The 18648-nt window shown below is 39.0% G+C and overlaps 1 protein-coding gene across 1 annotated transcript in view; it reads right to left on the reverse strand.

Annotated features, from left to right (window-relative positions):
• Positions 1-1718: 1718 nt before the first annotated feature.
• Positions 1719-18648, reverse strand: part of LOC149171409 (uncharacterized) — a 44703-nt gene continuing 27773 nt past the window's right edge. Inside the window, exon 5 of the mRNA XM_089425953.1 lies at positions 1719-2030. Within this exon, the coding sequence (XP_089282079.1) occupies positions 1719-2030 (312 nt within the window). The remainder of the gene's footprint in view (positions 2031-18648) is intronic.

The following is an 18648-nucleotide window of genomic DNA, read 5'->3' on the forward strand; positions in this document are numbered from 1 at the left end:
TATTTCGGTTATTCATATTCCTCATCTTTGGCTAATATTTCACTTAGTGGATCCATTCTGGTATCCCTTGGTTGAATAGGCCAGGTTCTTTCCATGTGTCCCATTTGTGGATTACTTCCCCAATTGGCTAAGAAATCAGCCGCTTTATTCCCTTCTCGTTTAACGTGTTTGATTATCATGTAATCAAATCGTTTCATTATTTCTCCTAGCTCTTGGATGAGGCTTACTATTCTCTAGCTATGGTAAATCTTATCCCATGCCTTTCCATTATAAAGTTTCCTCATCATGTTGATTACCATTAATGAATCCCCTTCCACTTCCAGTTGTTTGTACCCGAGCCTTACAACTATTCTCATCCCTTGTCTTGCTGCCATGAGTTCTGCTTCATTATTGCTCATCATGCCTCCATATGCCATGTACAACAATCGAGCCCTGCCCTGGCTGTCTCTAAAGATGCCACCTATTCCTGCATTACTGGGGTTGCCTTTGGAGGCTCCATCAAAGTTCAATTTGATGAAGCCCTCTGCTGGGGTGAAACCCCACTCGTTCTTGTTTCTTTCCGGGCATTCGCTCCCACCATATCCTTAGCTAGGTTAAGCTTTTTTAGGATTCTTGTTTCTTGAGGCAGGGTCTCCCAGTCTTCTTGGCGCCATTCATCTGCTAATATGGTTTCTCTTATATGTTCGATTACTCCTCTCCATACCTTCTCCGGTGTTGATTCCTCATTTTTAAAGATCCTTCTGTTCCTTTCCTTCCATATCATCCAGAGATTAAAACCTACGGCTAGCCCCCATGCTCTATTTAGGACTGGGCTGATAAAGTGGCCACGTCCCCATTGTTGAACAATCTCTTTTATGCTCTATTGATTCCTATCCGTCCGTCCAAAGACCTCATAGATAGCTTCCCATTGTCGTTGAGCAAACTGGCATGAGTTCAGTAAGTGTTCTATATTTTCATTGTCCTACTTGCAAAGGCCACAACGGGATGGTCCCTGCATCCCTCTTCTTTGTAGTTGGTCCCATGTCAAAATTATGCCTTTACATGTTAGCCAAAGGAAGTGAGCCACTTTTGGCCACCATTTGCTCTTCCAAATTTGTTTCCATAAGTGATGGTTCCCTTCCTGTTCCTTTTCAGTCTTTAGATCGTATGCCTCCTTTACCGAGAAAGTTCCTTTCATTGAGTAGCCCCATCTCAAAATATCAGGTCCTGCTCTGATTGTTATTTTTCTCATTTCCATTTCTTTCATATAGAGCTCTCTCTGTTCTTCTTCTATATTTTCCCCCCACTCTTCTGGGTTTTTCCAAACTCTCCAATTCTCCTCATTGTTTTCATTCTTCCAGAAATCTTCTACTCTATTTAATCCTGCATCTTTTGAAAACTGAAGAATACTTCTAAGTTCCTACTTTCCATTTAACTTTTCTCGTTGTTGCCAAGCTTCATCCTAGAACTTTGTTGTTTTGCCATTTCTTATTTCCCAAAAGGCATGGTTTGTGATTACATCCCTGTTCTCGTTGGCCAAGTTCCAAATGTTGGAGCCTCACAGTTTTTCTGTATGTCTTAATATATCCTCCGTTCTACCTGGCATGTTATACTTCTTCATCCATATTCATTTCTAGAGGTCCCCTCCTCCAGTCATCCACCTCCACCACAGCTTGGCTCCCATAATTTGGTTGGTGAGGTATGGATCCCTCAGTCCTAGGCCCCCTTCCTCCTTTTTTCTAATCATCCCTTGCCATGACATCAACGCCCATTTTTTCTGCTGTTGAGAGCCTCCCCATATAAATTTCTTCAATATTTCCACCATTTTGGAGCAAGCTCCTTTCGGGGCTGCCATCCCCGATAATTGGTAAATTGGTATGGATTGCAGGACTACTTTTACTAATACCACTCTTCCTGCCAAGTTTAGAGATCTGAATGCCCAGTTGGCTATCCTTCCTTGGATCTTTTGTATAGTTTGCTGCCAATTTACCATTTTTAAAGAGTTGATTGCCAGGGGTATACCTAGATACTTGGTTGGTAGCTCCCCTTCCCTGAATCCCAACATTCTTGAAAGATAAGATTTGACATTACCAGTTGTGTTAAAGAAGTAGGCACATGATTTCTCTTTGTTAATTTGGGTACCCGAGGCTTCCATGAATAGATCCAGGATGTCTTTCATCCTTTTTACTTCCCTAAGAGAAACATTACATAATAACATAATGTCATCCACGAACTATTGGTGGGTTATCAAGAGCTCATTCCCCCATACCCTTATCCCTTTGATTCTATCCTCCTGTACTTCCTTTTTGATATACCTTCCTAGCCCATCTGCTGCAATAATGAATAGGAAGGGTGATAAGGGATCCCCCTGTTTGAGCCCTCTGATGGCATTGAAGGTGGATGACAGGGTTCCATTTAGGAGGATTGAGAAGACCGGGGTAGATATCATTGCTAGAATCCAATCTATCCATCTCTTGCAAAACCCAAAAGCTTCCATAACTTTCCTTAGGTACTCCCAATTTAATCTATCATAGGCTTTGGATAGATCCAATTTAATCATCACTCCTGCCATCTTCTTAGATTTTAATGAATGCACCACTTCTTGGGATACTATTAGACCATCTAGAATCTGTCTGCCTTCTACAAAACCTGTTTTTTCTGGGGATATAATACTTGGAAGAATCGGTTTCAGTCTCTTAGCTATCACTGTAGAGATAATTTTATAAATAACATTACAAAGAGAAATAGGTCTAAATCCTTGCGGTTCGTCTGACTTAGAGGATTTAGGTATGAGAGAAAGGAGGGTAGCGTTTAGGCCTGGACATACCTTTTGGTTCCTTCTGGATTCTTCCACCACCACTACAATGTCATTGCCTATAAATTTCCAGGCAGCTTGATAGAATTCTGTCATAAAGCCATCCGGTCTCGGGGCCTTATTTCTCTTCAGTCCTTGCACCACTTCCTCAACCTCCTCTATCGTGACTACTCTCATTAACGCAAGGTTTTGCTCTCTAGAGATTAACTTAGGGATCTGGTTGCATATTCTGCGCGCTGCCTCCTGTCTTTCCTCTTGAGGTTCCGTTAAAAGTTCTTTGAAATGCCTCACCAGGGTTTCCTCCATTTCCTCATGCTGGGTTTGTCGCTCACCTTCTTCATTTTTCAGGGAGAAAATTCTGTTTCTCTGCCTATGTTGTATCATTTCTTTGTGGAAAAATTTAGTGTTCCTCTCTCCCTCCCTTAACCAGTTCACTCTTGACTTCTGTCGCCATAAGATTTCTTCCTGCTTCCTTTGTTCCTCTATTTGGCTGACCAATCTGCCCTCTTCTGCTGCTAAGTCTTCACTTCTCCCTTCCCTTATAATTTCTTGTTGAATTGCCTTCATCTTTTGATTTAATTGCTATTGATCCTTTATTATGTTCCCAAATTCCTGTTGGTTCCATTCCTTTAGTTTTTTCTTTATTTCCTTTAACTTGCATTGGAACGTTTGCATTCTATTCCTTCCCCTTTATCCACTCTGTGTCCACCATTCCTCTACCTTGCTTATAAACTTAGCATCTCTGAGCTAGAAGGCTTCAAATCTAAATGGTCGGTTTTTAGGGCTAGATTTGAGTTCAATCTCTAATCTCACCGGCCAGTGGTCCGATCCCATCCCAAGTAATATCATCGCTTCCACAAAAATATCTTTGCTTACTATCTCTTCAGATATTAGGAATCTATCTAATCTTGAGGAAATTTGATGTCTGCCCCCTCTTCTATTATTCTAGGTATGAGTTCCATTAGTAGTTGTGATATCCACTAACCTCTAATCATTTATGGTATCCTCAAACAGCTCCATGTCTGCATCCACCCTGCGCACTCCTCCTCTTTTTTCATTTAGGGACTTAATCATATTGAAGTCTCCTCCTATTATCCATGGAATATTTTGGTACAGACCACTCACTTTTGTCATGTTGTTAATGAAATTTTTCCTTTCTCCTGGGATATGAGGACCATAGACCCCTGAGAGAAGGATCCATTCTTTGGATCCAATATTTCTAAATTTTCCAGAGAGTATTCTTGGCATACTTGTCCATTCTTCGAAACAAACTTCTTCTGGGTTCCATAGTATGGCCAATCCTCCTGCACTTCCCATGGCATCTTGTCCTACTACCTCGTACCTTGGCCTAAAGTTTCCCATGATCTCCTTCAGTTTTAATTCACTGATCTTGGTTTCTTGTAGTATCATAACACTGGGCTTATCTTTCCTCAATCTTTCTTTGAGGTATCTCTGTTTCCCCTTACTGTTCAGACCTCTTATGTTCCAGGTCATGATTATCATTTCAACAATTTGGTTGGTTGGTGGAATACCTCCGATAATGGCACCACTCTCCCTGAGTTAACGAGCATTTCTCCCACCATTTGGATGGATTCACTCATGGATCTTCTACCCCTTTTTTTCCCTCCTTTACCTGATGCTCCCGTTTCCATACCTTGTCCTCCCTGTGATCCAAGATGCTCTGGTTGATTTATCACTATCATTCCTCGTTTTAGTTTGTATTGTTGAAACATTTCTTTGTATAGTTGTTTTTGGTCTTCTGGGATGAACCTCTCATCCAAGTGCCTCCACTCCTGCAATAGTCTCTTCATTACTTGTTCCTCTTCACTAAAATTTTCCTTCTATGTGTCTATCTCCATCTGGCTCTGCTCTGTTTGCTCTCTGTTTATTCCCCCTTCTTTATCTTCCACTGTTTTTATTTGTTCTTGTTGTTTCCCTTTTTCTTTCTATTTTGGCTGAGCTGGTTCTTCATTGCTTTCCACAAGTACCTCTTCCATTTCCTCCTCTTGTAGCACCGCAAATTTGTTTTGGTTTTCCTGCTCCTTCTCTTTCTGAGGACTCTTATGGATACCCGACGATTTTTTATTCCTTTTTCTTTTGTGGACCTCCTGAAAGCCTCCTTCCATTTCCTTACTCGATCCTTCCTCCTTCTTGTTTCCCTGAGTGTTCTCTAGGATGTTCTGGGGGCAAGATCTGAATAGGTGTCTGTATTCATGGCATCTCCTACACCTGAATGGTATGTGCTCATAATCCAACAGTTGTCGCCATATTTTATCATGATAATCTACTTCTATGCAGTTAGGGAGAGGTTCTGTTATATTCATGTAAACAAATATTTGGGCATAAGAAGTGTACCTTCCTTTTCTTGTTGTGTCTGCCACCTTGACGAAGGTTCCAATCGAATTTCCTATTCCTTCCAGGATTTCTGGATCCCAGAAATCCATTGGGAGGCCAAACAATCGAACCCAGATTGGCGCCGCCAGCATTTTTTCCTGATCTGGGTTATAACACTCTTCCCAGTGTCGCATGAATAGGCCAGCATTATTAAAGAAATAGGGCCCCTCCTCAAAGACCTTCTCTTTGTCTGCTAGGTGAGAAAAAACTACTGAAAAGAATCCTTTCGCTCCTAGTTTCAAATCTATGTGACCTTTTGGTTGCCAACGCTGTTGGATCCATTTAACCAGTTCTTTCTCTGTAGGCCAGGCTCCTATGAATTTATAGATCAATGTGTGATCTTTCATATACCCCCTATATTCTTCCAGTTTATTATTGGGAATGACAAACCTAGGTTTTTTTTGCTGCTCTGAGCAAGCATTTGCCTCTAAGACCCTTTTGCCATCGCGCTCCCATGACCAGTGTGTCTTTGCTCCTTTTTCCCTGAGTTCTGTTAGTCCCATTTCTGCTCGCTTCCCCTGCTATAACATTCTTATAGGAGGGGATCGCGCCCCCCCTTCCAGGCTCATCATGCCTTCGTCAGACCTTGCCTACCTCCCTTTGTCTCGATCTACAAAATGTTGTAGTGTGTTGTTGTCAGGGTCTGCTAAATCCCCTACCCGCTGGTGCTGTAGCAGGCTTGCCAGGGCAAACCTGCTTCAAACCCTAACCCGTGACCCTAAGTTCCCTACCATTCGAGGCTCTTCTCTAAGTTACTCATATAGATATCATCAAACCTTTATTATAGTTATTATTTACCATGAGCAATCCTTTTTATTTTTTATTTAAACCCAAAATGGAAGTCCGATTAAAAACATAAATCTAAATATACTTTAAAGTGGACTTGTAATTTTTCAAACAAATATTCTAAATATAAATCTAAATTCACTCTAAATCTTATTATTTTCCCGTATAATGTTATTTAAAACTATGTGAAAACATATGTTCTAATTCTAATTTAAAAATATAAATCTATGTTTACTTTAATGTAAAAATGTTATTCAACTTTATGACGACATTTCCCATACTGACTTATAGAACACGTTGCTAGTCTCTTGGTACAATAATTATTTAATCAAATTTAAATATATTTTTTTCTTATTTTATTTTTAGAATAGTAAGTTATTTTTAATAATGATTTTAAATTATATGTTAAAATATTTATTTTAATAATAAAAAAATTATAATAAAATTAAAAGTTTAAAATAATATTATAATATAATTATTATTTATTATTTTATTATTTTTAAATAATTATAAATGGTCTAGTTCAATTAATAGATAAAATAGTTTTTTTTCAAAATTTGACAATACAATATTTAGCGAGATTGTGATTTCTTTTTTTTAAAATACATTTTTCAATACATAAACAAATTCAACAACCTGGAAATTCTTAGGCACTCAATCTTTACAAATTAAGCAACTTAAACTTATGATTTTTAAAAATCTATACTGAATTTTGGGAAAAATTGACTAGAAAATTGCATGGAAAAGAGCCATTTCCTCTTTTAGTTAGACTATGTTTTTTTTTCTAAGTAAAATTGATCTATTTATAAAGACATAATGTACAAAGAGGCTCTGGCCTCAGTGGTACTGGGTTAGTTGTATGACCATTCTGAGCATCAAACCTTGAAATCGTGACTGCCCCAGATGGGGAAACCAGTCCGAGAACAAAATTAGGAAAGTTCAATCTACCCTCGTAGGGGCTACAGTTCCATAATTCAAAAATTGTAACCAAAAGACTGTAAATTCCAAAACTTAACTCAAAATTTTCCACTGTAATATGACAATTGGGAACAAAATTCAAAATTTTCGTCACCCGAGTTGGAGACAAAAAACAGAAAATAACCCGATAGGAAACAAAGTTCAAAATGACATGTAACAAAACTAATCAGAAACGGATTCAAGGCTCGCCACATAACCTGGCATGCAGCTGCAAGGTGGCTTCTGTTGGCTCTTCCTCCACGATCGGACACCATCCATATTCCTTAGAACCAGTGTCCTCTGCATGTCTGCCACCTGCACTGTCCTTAGTTTGAATGCCCTTATCCTTACGGGTGGCTTCGCTTCCCAGCATTTGCTATTTGTTGATAGATGGGTTTCCCTTGTCTCTTGGTGGGCGGCTGGAGCTCGGCTCCCCTGGAACGATGCTAAACGTAGGTTCCTGGGTGATTTCCCAGTTGAGCGTTGGTTCGAGATGGGAGGCAGGGACTTCCTTGAAATCCACTGTGATGGTGGCAATTATGAGCGGCTTATGCATGGCGCTTTGAAAATGGAAGTGCGCTTGCTGAGAGGGAGCAGTGGTCGCGGTGTGCTGGGTGATTCCTCTGGAGCGACGAACCTCACTGGTGCCTAGTCTTCCACAGCCACTTCGAGTGTTCGGATATCTGACAAGGGAGTGGGAATTGGAGGGGCTAGGGGACGAGGAAACTAAAGGGAGGTTGAGACAAAAGGGGGCCGAGACCCAGGACGAGCGGTGCCTTCCCGACTACCACCATGCCTGCTCCTCATTCTGTGACGATGTCGCATGATTCTGAGATTAGAAGATTGCTGAGAGTGGTCGAAAATAGGCTCTGGAGGCAATCTAAGAGCTACAGAAGGAATGAAGAAGGGGTCAGGGGAATTCACATTTGGGCCAGAGGAAGGAGCTGAGACCTCAAAGCACAGGTGGCAGAGAAAGGATTGGGAGAAATGGTTACCATTGCCCAGGTCGACGCAGCAGAAGAGTCTACAGCATCTTCCAGTGGTTGTGCGAAGGCTCGGCTCTGTTGCAGAGGGATGGCAGGAGCAATTGAGAGGCTAAATGGGGGAATGACAGGGGATCTGATCCATATCTTTGGAATTGCAAGGAATGTCTCAATTTTCCCAGTTGGTTAATGGCGCCGGCCTGAGAGCCAGGACTTGCCATAAGATCACACAAGTGAAGGCGCTGGTTGCCATACGGATAAGCCACCTACTTATCCGGCTGCTCATGCGCATTAAATTCCTATCTACCACCGGCATCCGGGGTTTAGTTAGCTATGTTGTTATAAACGGAAATATATATTACACGTGGCTCAATTATTATTGTATACATTAAGATGCATCCACAAAAGTGAACATAACCACTAACATCTCATAATAAATCATAAATCATAATAGGACTATATAAACTACAATTTTAACTAATTCTAACCACAAAATTAAATAACCGGCATATATCCATCTTAGCTCTAGATCTATCAAGTATTGGGAGGGATCAAATCCCTCAAGGTGCAAACCTCCTTTTTGAGTGCAAAATTTGAGAAAAAGTTTGCACCTCGAGAGATTTGATCTCTCTCGGTGCTTGATAGATCCAAATTTAAGATGGATCTAGGTTGGTTATATATATATATATATATATATATAGACACACACACACACACCATTGGTAACACCATGTGTTGTAAAAAACTAGAGGCCAAAAACCACCAACAATAAATTGGCTATATGACCTCACTTTTACTTGAACCACGGCAACAACAATATTTATAAGCATTAGTTTGTTATAATTTTTTAATTTTATTTTAATTTAATTTTTTTGTGACTATAGGAATCGACCACTGGGCTGATTTTGCACTCGTGTGACACGAGGTCGATTATGACCACTACCATTATAACCCCTCGATGCCAACATATGCCCCTTTCGTAGACACAAGTGAATCAGGGAGATTTGAGCTTCGAACCTCATAGTACATAACACTTCATTTTCATGGCCATCACAAATTGAGCTCCCTTGAGGGGTTACTTTTATTTTAAATAGTTTTGTTTTATTTTTTTATTTTATTTCAATTTCAATTTTATTTTTATGTAATTTGATAGAGTCAAAATGTTTAACATAACATAATATTATAGCATCTCTTCCATATTGGGCTGGAGAGTGCCTCCCAATGCAATAAAAAACCTTTGTAAATACTTCCATATTTTTAAAATGCTCCATGTATAATATATTTATAAGCTTAGAGTTGTTCATATAGTATTATTTTGAAAGCAAGGGAAGTTTAATTTGAACAAATTGTATCCAATAATGTCAATGTTAATTTAAAAAGTAATTTTATTTTACAATCAAAGTTTTTTTTCTTATTATGTAAATGACATTTCATAAATGAGTTTTTTTCCTGTAAAAGGATTATTCACAAGGCATTCTCTAATTATTCCGTGTTGGATTTGGACAAATCAATTTTTTGTCATATCATATTTTATGTTTTTGAATGCATAAATGGATTCAATGCCCTAGAGAGTAATCGAATTGTGTAGAGTTTACATGCCAAACTTATGCTTCCAACAAATTCTTGTATTTCAAGAAAATTTAATCAAAAAATATATCACAAAAACCTCTAAAACATAAAACAATTAGACTATGACCTTTTTATTTTCCAAGAAAAAAAGCTTATAATTTTATTAAGAAAGTAAAATTACATAGTAAGGATGCATAACATACCAAAAATGGCTTAAAAGAAACCCATAAACAAGGCCTCATCAAGTGAGGGAAAGTCCAAAATTAGTCCATAAATAATAGTCGGAGCCATTAAATAGACATGTGAAGATGCTCATAAAAAGTTACATAAAAAATAAAATATACATCTGCTATGAAAATAAGTCAATAAAAAACCGAAATAAAGTCTATAATGTTGAAACAAAAAGGATGATATCAACTACCAAGGGTCATATAGGAAATCTGAATCTCCCCATTTATATCTTCTGGTTTATTTATATGAAAAGCATCTAGCTCCAATCCAAAATTTGATAGGAAAATGTGTTCAAAAAAGATGTTAATGAACTGTTGCTTCTAAAGAAGAATCACCTAAAAAATAGGTTGAAGAAGATAATTATGTAATCTGAAAAAGTCATTAATCCAATCTATAACCAAGAGGGAATCACCATATACATGGAGGTTTGTAATATTGTTTTCCAAGGCCAAAGAGAGAAGAAGTTTGAAAGCTAAAATTTCAGTGAAATTGTTTGTAGCAGCCTCACATCAGCAACAACAAAAATATATATAGAATGAAATTCTAATAGATATAAAACACTTCTAGCGCCATCGATAGATGGGGTACCCTAAGCCACCCCATCAAAAAGGAACCAAGGATAGTTTGATCTGATAGAAGATTCGTCTTATGTTCCAACTATTCACAATATATGTTAAATTTACATATTACAAAAGTAAAGCCATAATTGAACTTTATCAACAACATTGTGAATGGAAAAAAAATCATTACATCAAATCTTTATTAAAAGGATATCATCAATAATAATTTTGTGTGATGATTTTCACTTTGTGACATTTCAACCATTCAATAGTTTTCATGTATTAATATGAAAGGCATTGTCTAACTTTTAATTAAAACACTCTTTCTTTTCCTATTTTCATAGGAAAATAGTAAAACAAAAAACTTTGATTTTGAATAATTCATCACCAGTATTGTAATTTTGACATTTTCGATCCATTTAGAAACATAAAAAAATCTCTAAATCACATTTCTAATTTGGCGAGGTTGCATTTTGTATATGGTTAAACGAAAACTTCTAAATATTAGTAAAAAATACGCTTAGAATGTATTTAACAATGTTTTGCCTATACCTTAAAATACAAGGACTTTGTAACCATAAAATTAATTTTTAACATAGAAATGGTATGATCATTATTACTTTTATAAGCTGGATAAACTCTGTAGAAATTAGGTTGTATATTTGCAACTATTCATGAAGTTTTAATAAAAATCATAAGATACAAATCTACGCTACTGCTATGTGGACATTAATTCACAATTTAGAACAAAAATCTCAGACATGCAAGAAGAAATAACACACATGCAACAAGTATTTTAATGTGGGGCAAGCAATATGCTAAAAACACCAATGCCTTCTTGCATTAATCAAATGAATAGATATGTATTACAATTGTTTTTCTCAATTGAGATCACCCTGCAAGTGCACAACCTATCCCTCTACTCACAGAAGGTCTCTGACCTAAACTTAGTCAAATTTTGCCTAAGCTTGAGCTCCTATTTCCTTGCGTTGTTCCTCGAGGAATTAACACTTCTTATTTGGGAAATTACTCTAATTGAATTATGCAATTCCTTAGTCTGATCATCTAACTACATGCAACACCTATACACTCAAGACTATTATACAACTGATGTTACACTTCCTTGGAATCTGACTGCATGTAACTCAAATTCTCGGAATGCACTAGTTATTTTGGGTTGATTGATCAGCTAACTAGATGATCATTGAGTTTGACTAAAGTTCCACTACTTAACTGACCTTCCACCAATTCCTCCAAAAGTTGGAACTAGTTTAATTGAAAACAACCTGAGATAAATGACCTTGATTGCTACAAATTAGCAATCACACATGAATACTGAACTATAACTCCTCGACTTGAATTTACTGAGTAAACTGGGTGACACAAGCCATGTCACACAAGTTAACATCATCTGAGTTCTTTGTTGATGTGGAAATTCGAATTTTCTCAATTTAAACAAGGCAAAACAAATTGAGAATTTATTGCTGCAATTTTCAACACTCCCTCTCAACAAGAAATGATTATCAACCACCTCTATCCTGAACCTATGGAACTCGAACTTCCCTCTTGACAAGGCCTTTGTCAAAATGTCAGCGTTTCGTTCCTCTCTCAAAATGTACTACAACAACATTATCTACCTTTGCACACATTCCTATAAATGGTGATACCGAATATCTATATGCTTGGATCAATTGTGAAAAACATGATTTTCAAAGAGCTTGATGCAACTCTGATTATCACAGTAGATCACAGTTGGATCCATCATCTGACCAAACAATCCAACAAGTATCTTTATCATCCAGATCGCCTCACATGTTACTTGACTTGCAACCATGTATTCTACTTCTGTCGAGCTAAGTGCCACAAATATTTGCTTCCTATTATACCAAGAAACCTCTATGGACCCAAAACTGAAAATTCCACCTAATGTACTCTTTCATTTTGATGGACTCCCCACCCAATCTGCATCTGTGAAGCCACATAGCTTCATACCCTTTTTCCATCTGTACCATAGTCCAAACTGGGTAGTGCTTCTGAGGTATCGTAGAACATTCTTAGTTGCCCTCCAAAATAATTTGGTTGGCCTAACCATAGCTTGGCTCAACTAGTTGATTACATAACACATATTTGATCGTGTGTTCACAAGATATATTAGTGAACCCACCAACTGTCAGTAAATAGTATCATCCACTTCCTCACTTGAAGTGGCATCCTCTTTCCTCTAGTTGGTCACTAGAGGTGTCTCCATGGGTTTGCAATTGTCCATGCAGAACCTCTAAAGTATCTCGTTGGCATACTTTCCCTGAGATAAAAACAGTTCCCATCACCTTGTCATACTTCCAATTCGAGGAAGTAGTGCATGAGACCCATGTTCTTCATTTCAAACTCTCTTGCAAAGTCTTCCTTTCAAGATTTGATCAACTGCTCATCACCAGTTAAAATCAAGTCATCAACATATAAGACAATAATTAACAATTTACCTTCTACCAAGATATGATAGAGGTTTTCATCTGCTTCACTTTTGGTGAATCCCAAACTGGTGAGATAACTATCGATCCTGGTGTACCAAGCATGGGGTGCTTGCTTGAGACTGTACAATGTTTTCTTGAGTCTTCACACATGAAAATCCCAATCAAAAGTATCAAAGCCTTTTGGTTTCTTGATATACAACTCCTCCTCAATAACTCCATTGAGGAATGTTATTTTTACATCCATTTGGTGGATCTTCCAACCCATCTGTGCAACTAGAGAAAGAATTGATCTGATGGATGAGTACCTTGATACAAGAGCAAAGGTCTCCTCATAGTCAATTCCCTCAACTTGAGAGTACCCATTGGCCACAAATCCTAACTTGTAGTTTTTTGTACTTCCATCTACTGCATGCTTTACCTTGAAGATCCATATTGAACCCACAATTGATTTATTTGTTGGTCTTGGGACCACTTCCCAAACACTATTCTTTACAATGGATTTGTATTCCTCCGCCATGTTATTGGGAAAACTATTTTCCATTCAGAGCTACTAGTCCCACTAAGACGGGTAGCTATCTTAGAAACAAACAAACTAAAGTTACTTGTGTTTCCTTTATGAGAGATAGATGAGAGAGAAGTAGAGAGTACCAACCTCAGTCTTTCGCTAGTCTCCTTGCTCGTTTCCTCTCTTCCTTGATAGAGCTTTCGCCACTCCTTTCTCACTTGTCCTGCTTCAAAGAACACCTGTAGAGTCAAGGCAGAAAAATACCATCAAAGCATAGAGATCTATAACCATAAATAATGTAGGATCAGATGTACATTAACCATATAAATGCATATACAAATACAAGATTTAGAGATATACAAGCATATGGAGGAAAACTCAAATAGCTTTATTGATAGAAGTAGTAGAAGAGAGGATTACAACCAAGCTTTCTGATCCCGAATCATCCTCCTAGCATGAAACCCCTCTTCACCTCATACAAAGCAAGATCACTCAAAAATGTCTTCAAAGAGAAACCAACAACACTTCCTTGCAAATTACAAAATTCCAGCCTCTGGATCTCTTGGATGAGGGATCCATATATAGATGTTTACAGGAGAGTGAGTCAACTTCTGCGATTTTGATTAGTGTCATTTCACTGATAGTTCTTGGTTCCACTTGGAGATTTCAGATCTCTTACTCATCCCTGGGCGAATTCAGAGAGGCAAGTGTCATATGAGCAGTTTCTAGAAGATTCTTTGGGTTGCCACCTCGCAAACTGCTTCTGCCATTTGTATGCTCTCGCTCATCACACCCTACAGAAGGGCTTTCCAGTATGCATCGCACCCCCTGTTTGTAATAGGTGAGATGCATCGCACCCTATGCATGGAGCAATCTGTATGGTCCAATTTTAACCAATTCTGAGTAGTTTTTCATGGAGAACTTCTGGGAGATGATGTAATCAGCTGACCTTGTTCCTTTAGGGTATGAAACAACACTTTTAGGGGTTTAGAAGCCCTTGGTTGATGGACATATGTGATTGGGGTTTTAGTGCCCAAATATGTCTATTACAGTTGCCCCCTAAAGCATAGGTCGTAAATCTTTTGATGTCGGGTGAAATTCTTTATAATGAGGATCCGAGGTTTTTCAAATTGGAAGGTGACCTGTAATAAGATACAATACAATACATTATCTTCATAATATTTTCATGATCTAGCTGAGGCGGGCATTCCCATGCTCAGCTTTATAAGTTCATTTTCACGTACATAAGACAAACAATCGTCAGTGTGGCAGACTGATGATTCTGGTAGAGCCATCATCCTTTAGTTTGGATGATTATCTATGCAGCTGTGATGTACATTTGACGTCTTTATTTTCTTGAATATATCACAGCCTGGACGGATGAAACTAGATCCGGGGTCTTCAAACTCGTTCAATCTTCGCCCGAAGTACAAGTCGATCCATGTGAAAATATGTTCTGATGTTGAACATGGAAAGACATCGCCTGATTACCAGCTAATGATGTAAGCTGTTAACAAGCGCGAGAGGAATCAGCGATAATGATGATGACCCTCAAGGTATTACAGTACAATTCACGTGGTGTGAATACATGATTTCATGTCGAACACCATGTAAAATCTTTTGGTCGAAGGCCATTGATGTAAACCTGTCGCCGGAAGTGAGAAACTTGCCATTGAGGCATGCAAGCTTCAAAGTATTGAAAGGGGTGTCCCTAAGTCAACTTCTTGGATAATGAGCTGATGTCGACAAGAAGTGACTCGTTGTAGGAGGGCCTTAATGAATCCCACATCTACGACACGGAACAGAGCAAATGATTTTGTGGAGGTGAAAACGATCTGATGATATAAGGTTCAAGGTGGTGGTCATGAAAAATGGAGAGTGAAGGTATTGCAGCAGATGAGGCATTAGCTAGGTTGGTGAATTCTCTGAGCGACTTCTCTTGAACATACCGGTGACACTGAAATGGATTGGTAGCGTTAACCCTAAGATGGATGGTACGATAGACCAACGGTGATATGACCGGTGAACGGAATTACCCAACCCGACTCAATCATGGTGACAGAGTGAAAGTGTCATGTTCAAGAGCGTCGTGCTACCAATGAAGCTATTCAAGTTTTGTTCCCTTTTTCCCCAGTTATTGTTGACCAGTACCTCTTTATTTTTGTCAAGCTTGAGGAGGATAACATATGCTTGTTCTATAATTTTCCCTTCGGGCAAACCTGTCGCTATGTTTTAACGAGCCTAGCGACAGTGAAACTTGCTCTTGTCTACATGGACAAGTTTGTCGCTATTGTTTTAATGAGTTTAACGACAAAGATAACTCGGTCCTTTTCAATTTTAGAGAGTCTAAAAGGGACGGAAAGGCAACTCCAGTGGTCCTTTGTCATAATGTAATCCCTCAAGTCTGAAAAAGTATAAAATAATACGAAAGGGATGACTTTTTCGATAGTTTTAACGAGCCGAACAAGACAAGCACTCGATCTTTTTGTGTAATAATCCCTCAGGTCCAAAAAGATTAAAATCTAGAGGAGGGATGGCACTTCTGATCGCTTTAACGAGCTGGAGAGGCCAATTTCTTGGCAATCTTTTCATATTTTACGAGTCAGATGAAAATAGCTTAAAGGAGACTCGTTTTTTGAGGAACGAGTGATGTTTTTGGATAGCAGTTGGTTCCAGGTAAGGTTTGGAACTTTTCAATCACGACAGTGTAAAGAAGGTGGCTAATAGAATCACTCGTCGCAGTTGTTCCTCAAAAGGGTAAACAATCAAATGGAGGCATATGATCGGCTAAAAAAGAGTGGAGGTGATGGTAAGAACACGACCAAGGTTCAAAAGATGATAATTATGCGATCACAATGGTTATTTACCGAAGGTGGGGTTCATTTTTTAATGAGCTTGAACTCTATGGGAACACTTGCTCATTGCTAGGTTTATTTTTTAACGAGCTTGAACTTCGCGTAAAACTGCTCATGGCTAGGTTTATTTTTTAACGAGCTTGAACTTCGCGTAAAACTGCTTGTGCCAGTCATATAATAAGGATGTCTTATCAGTAGGTTCATTTTTTAGGGAGCTTGCCCCATGCGCAACTTTGCTCCTGAGCCTTTCATTATGCAAGCTAGGAACGACCAACCTACGAGTTTAAAGGGTTAAGAGTCTACAAACTAAGAAAATAAATGGTCACTTTTCACTTGCATGCCAAAAGGTTTGCATGCCCCCAAGTATAAAGTAGAGTTTCCAGGTCACCATATGGAAGTTCTTGCATTAGCAAGATTGTTCCATCCGTGTCACAGATAAAACACTTCCTTGGCGATGTCCATCGAAATGGACAAAGGTGACTGTTGTCAGTCCCAATCACATAACCTTTGACGGGGGAATCTTTTTCCAGTCCAAATCCATTTTCCTAAATGGATAGGGGTATCAAACTAGTCATATTCCTAAGTGGAAACCTTCCTTATATCCGGGGTTTTCCTACCGAAGCAGACCAGGGCGCATGCCTCCTAGGTTTCAGTCATAATCATCGACTCACTCGCGATCATCAGGTGGACGAACTGGAGATTGATTAGACATTCCTTGTGTAAAAAGACCAATTAGGATGGCATTTGACTAATAGTTGTGTTTGAAACAGGGAATGAAAGCTGAACAACTAGGTGGACCACTCTGCCTTCATGTGGAAAACACATCACTCAAAAGAGTGAGGAAACGATAGCTCCCATGCTATAAATGTAGTCACGCCCAAGGAATAGATTGTAATCTAGAGGTCCTTGGACTACCATCACGTTTATATGAATGGTTTTCCTTCTCAAATTTATAGGCAAATTTGGAAGGATCCCTAACGGTCGACTGGTTCCTTTGTTGAAGCCTGTCAGATTTCGAATCTCAGGCAAAAGCGATGGCGAACCAAGCGCTTTCCAAGCAGTTGAGGAAAGGATACTCACAGAAGCCTCTTCATCTATAATAGTACCAACCATGATCATTCTGTAAGCTTGTAGTATGATTCAAAATGGTATATTAGATGGTAGGCGGTGTCTGCTGAGTAGATTCCAATCAAAGGAAACGACTAGGTTGCTTAGAGGTGGGACCGAATAAACGGCCAGATAAATCTCTGACGAACTTCCTTCCTGCGGTAAAGGAATGGGTAGATTGCCCTCATGTTCATCGGAGTCTGTGTTTATGAAGATAATTTGAACGGTGTTGTTCTCATTCTCCTTGGTGACAGTATCATCTGAAGGTGGACCCTCTAAAGACAAGATTGGGTCGACTACAGTCTCGACCTATTGACTTTGGTCTAGTGTGGACTCAGAGGGTTTATCTTCAATGATAGGTACTTCGACCGACAACAACGGCGTGTTAGTCAGATTGTCAACTAGCGATGGACTCGACAAGAGTTTCTTGTATCCGGGAAGAAGTCATTGCGGTGAAGCAGGACGGTTATCCAAGACTCTCTTAGCTTCGTCTAGGAAGGGACAACAGTGGAGGGCATGATCGCCTTCACACAGTCTACAAGGAAATTTGGATCCTCCTTTTTTTCCATTGACTTTGTTTTCACTAGTTGACGGTGTGCTCTCAACATGATCGTCAGTGGTTGGAGACACCAGATTGTGCAAGCAGGGAGACCAGTCCCTCAAGATCCATGGGATGCAGGGACAATCTCGATGATAGTGGTCTCCCTTGTAAATGACACATGGAGATTTAGGTTTGGAAGGTGTAGTGTGTGGATTTTTGCCAGATGATGTACAATTGCCCCCTTTGTTGTTGGATTCTTCTTCTTCTTCTTCTCCTTCCCTTTCTTGTTCTTCTTAGTTACTTGGTTTTTAGTGTGACTAGCTTCACCGGGTGAAGAGGAAGAAGGAGAGGGAGAAAAAAACGAAGTAGAAGGTTGGGGAGCAACATCATCTGGTTGTTGATTGGATTGTTGAGGAATTGTGGTGTTTTGAATGACAGAGGTCGAGAAAAACCATACTGGCAGGCCAATTGTGAGTCCTGGAAGGGGCAATGTGGCCATGTGTGGAGCACCAACATTCCCCCCAAGAGGAGAAGGGACTGAGATTTCCCTCAAGGGGAAATATTTGATTGGTAGACTCCATTTTCTCAACCTAAGACCAACAAGGGAACAGTGACGTTATTCCAATTAAAATAAATTTTATGATGCTTTGACACAACTTGCTTTTTCAATTTTTAAGAGTCGAGGAAAAGCTAAAGATGACTCTAGTTGCCTTCGATTTTTTATGAGCCTGAAGTGACAAGTGCTCAGATGGACGTTTTCTTTTAAGGAGACCGAAAAGGAACAAAAGTGACTACTCTGGAAATCTAGACAGAGGGTATTACCAAACCAATCACAAAACTGCAGAATACTTTTTATGGTACAGCAGTCAATCTTCCCGAATGTTGTGTTTAGTGC

The sequence above is a fragment of the Pinus tabuliformis genome, chromosome 4_2 (assembly GCF_031772625.1).
Source record: "Pinus tabuliformis cultivar Carrire ecotype Pingquan chromosome 4_2, CPIR1, whole genome shotgun sequence".
Taxonomy (NCBI): domain Eukaryota; kingdom Viridiplantae; phylum Streptophyta; class Pinopsida; order Pinales; family Pinaceae; genus Pinus; species Pinus tabuliformis.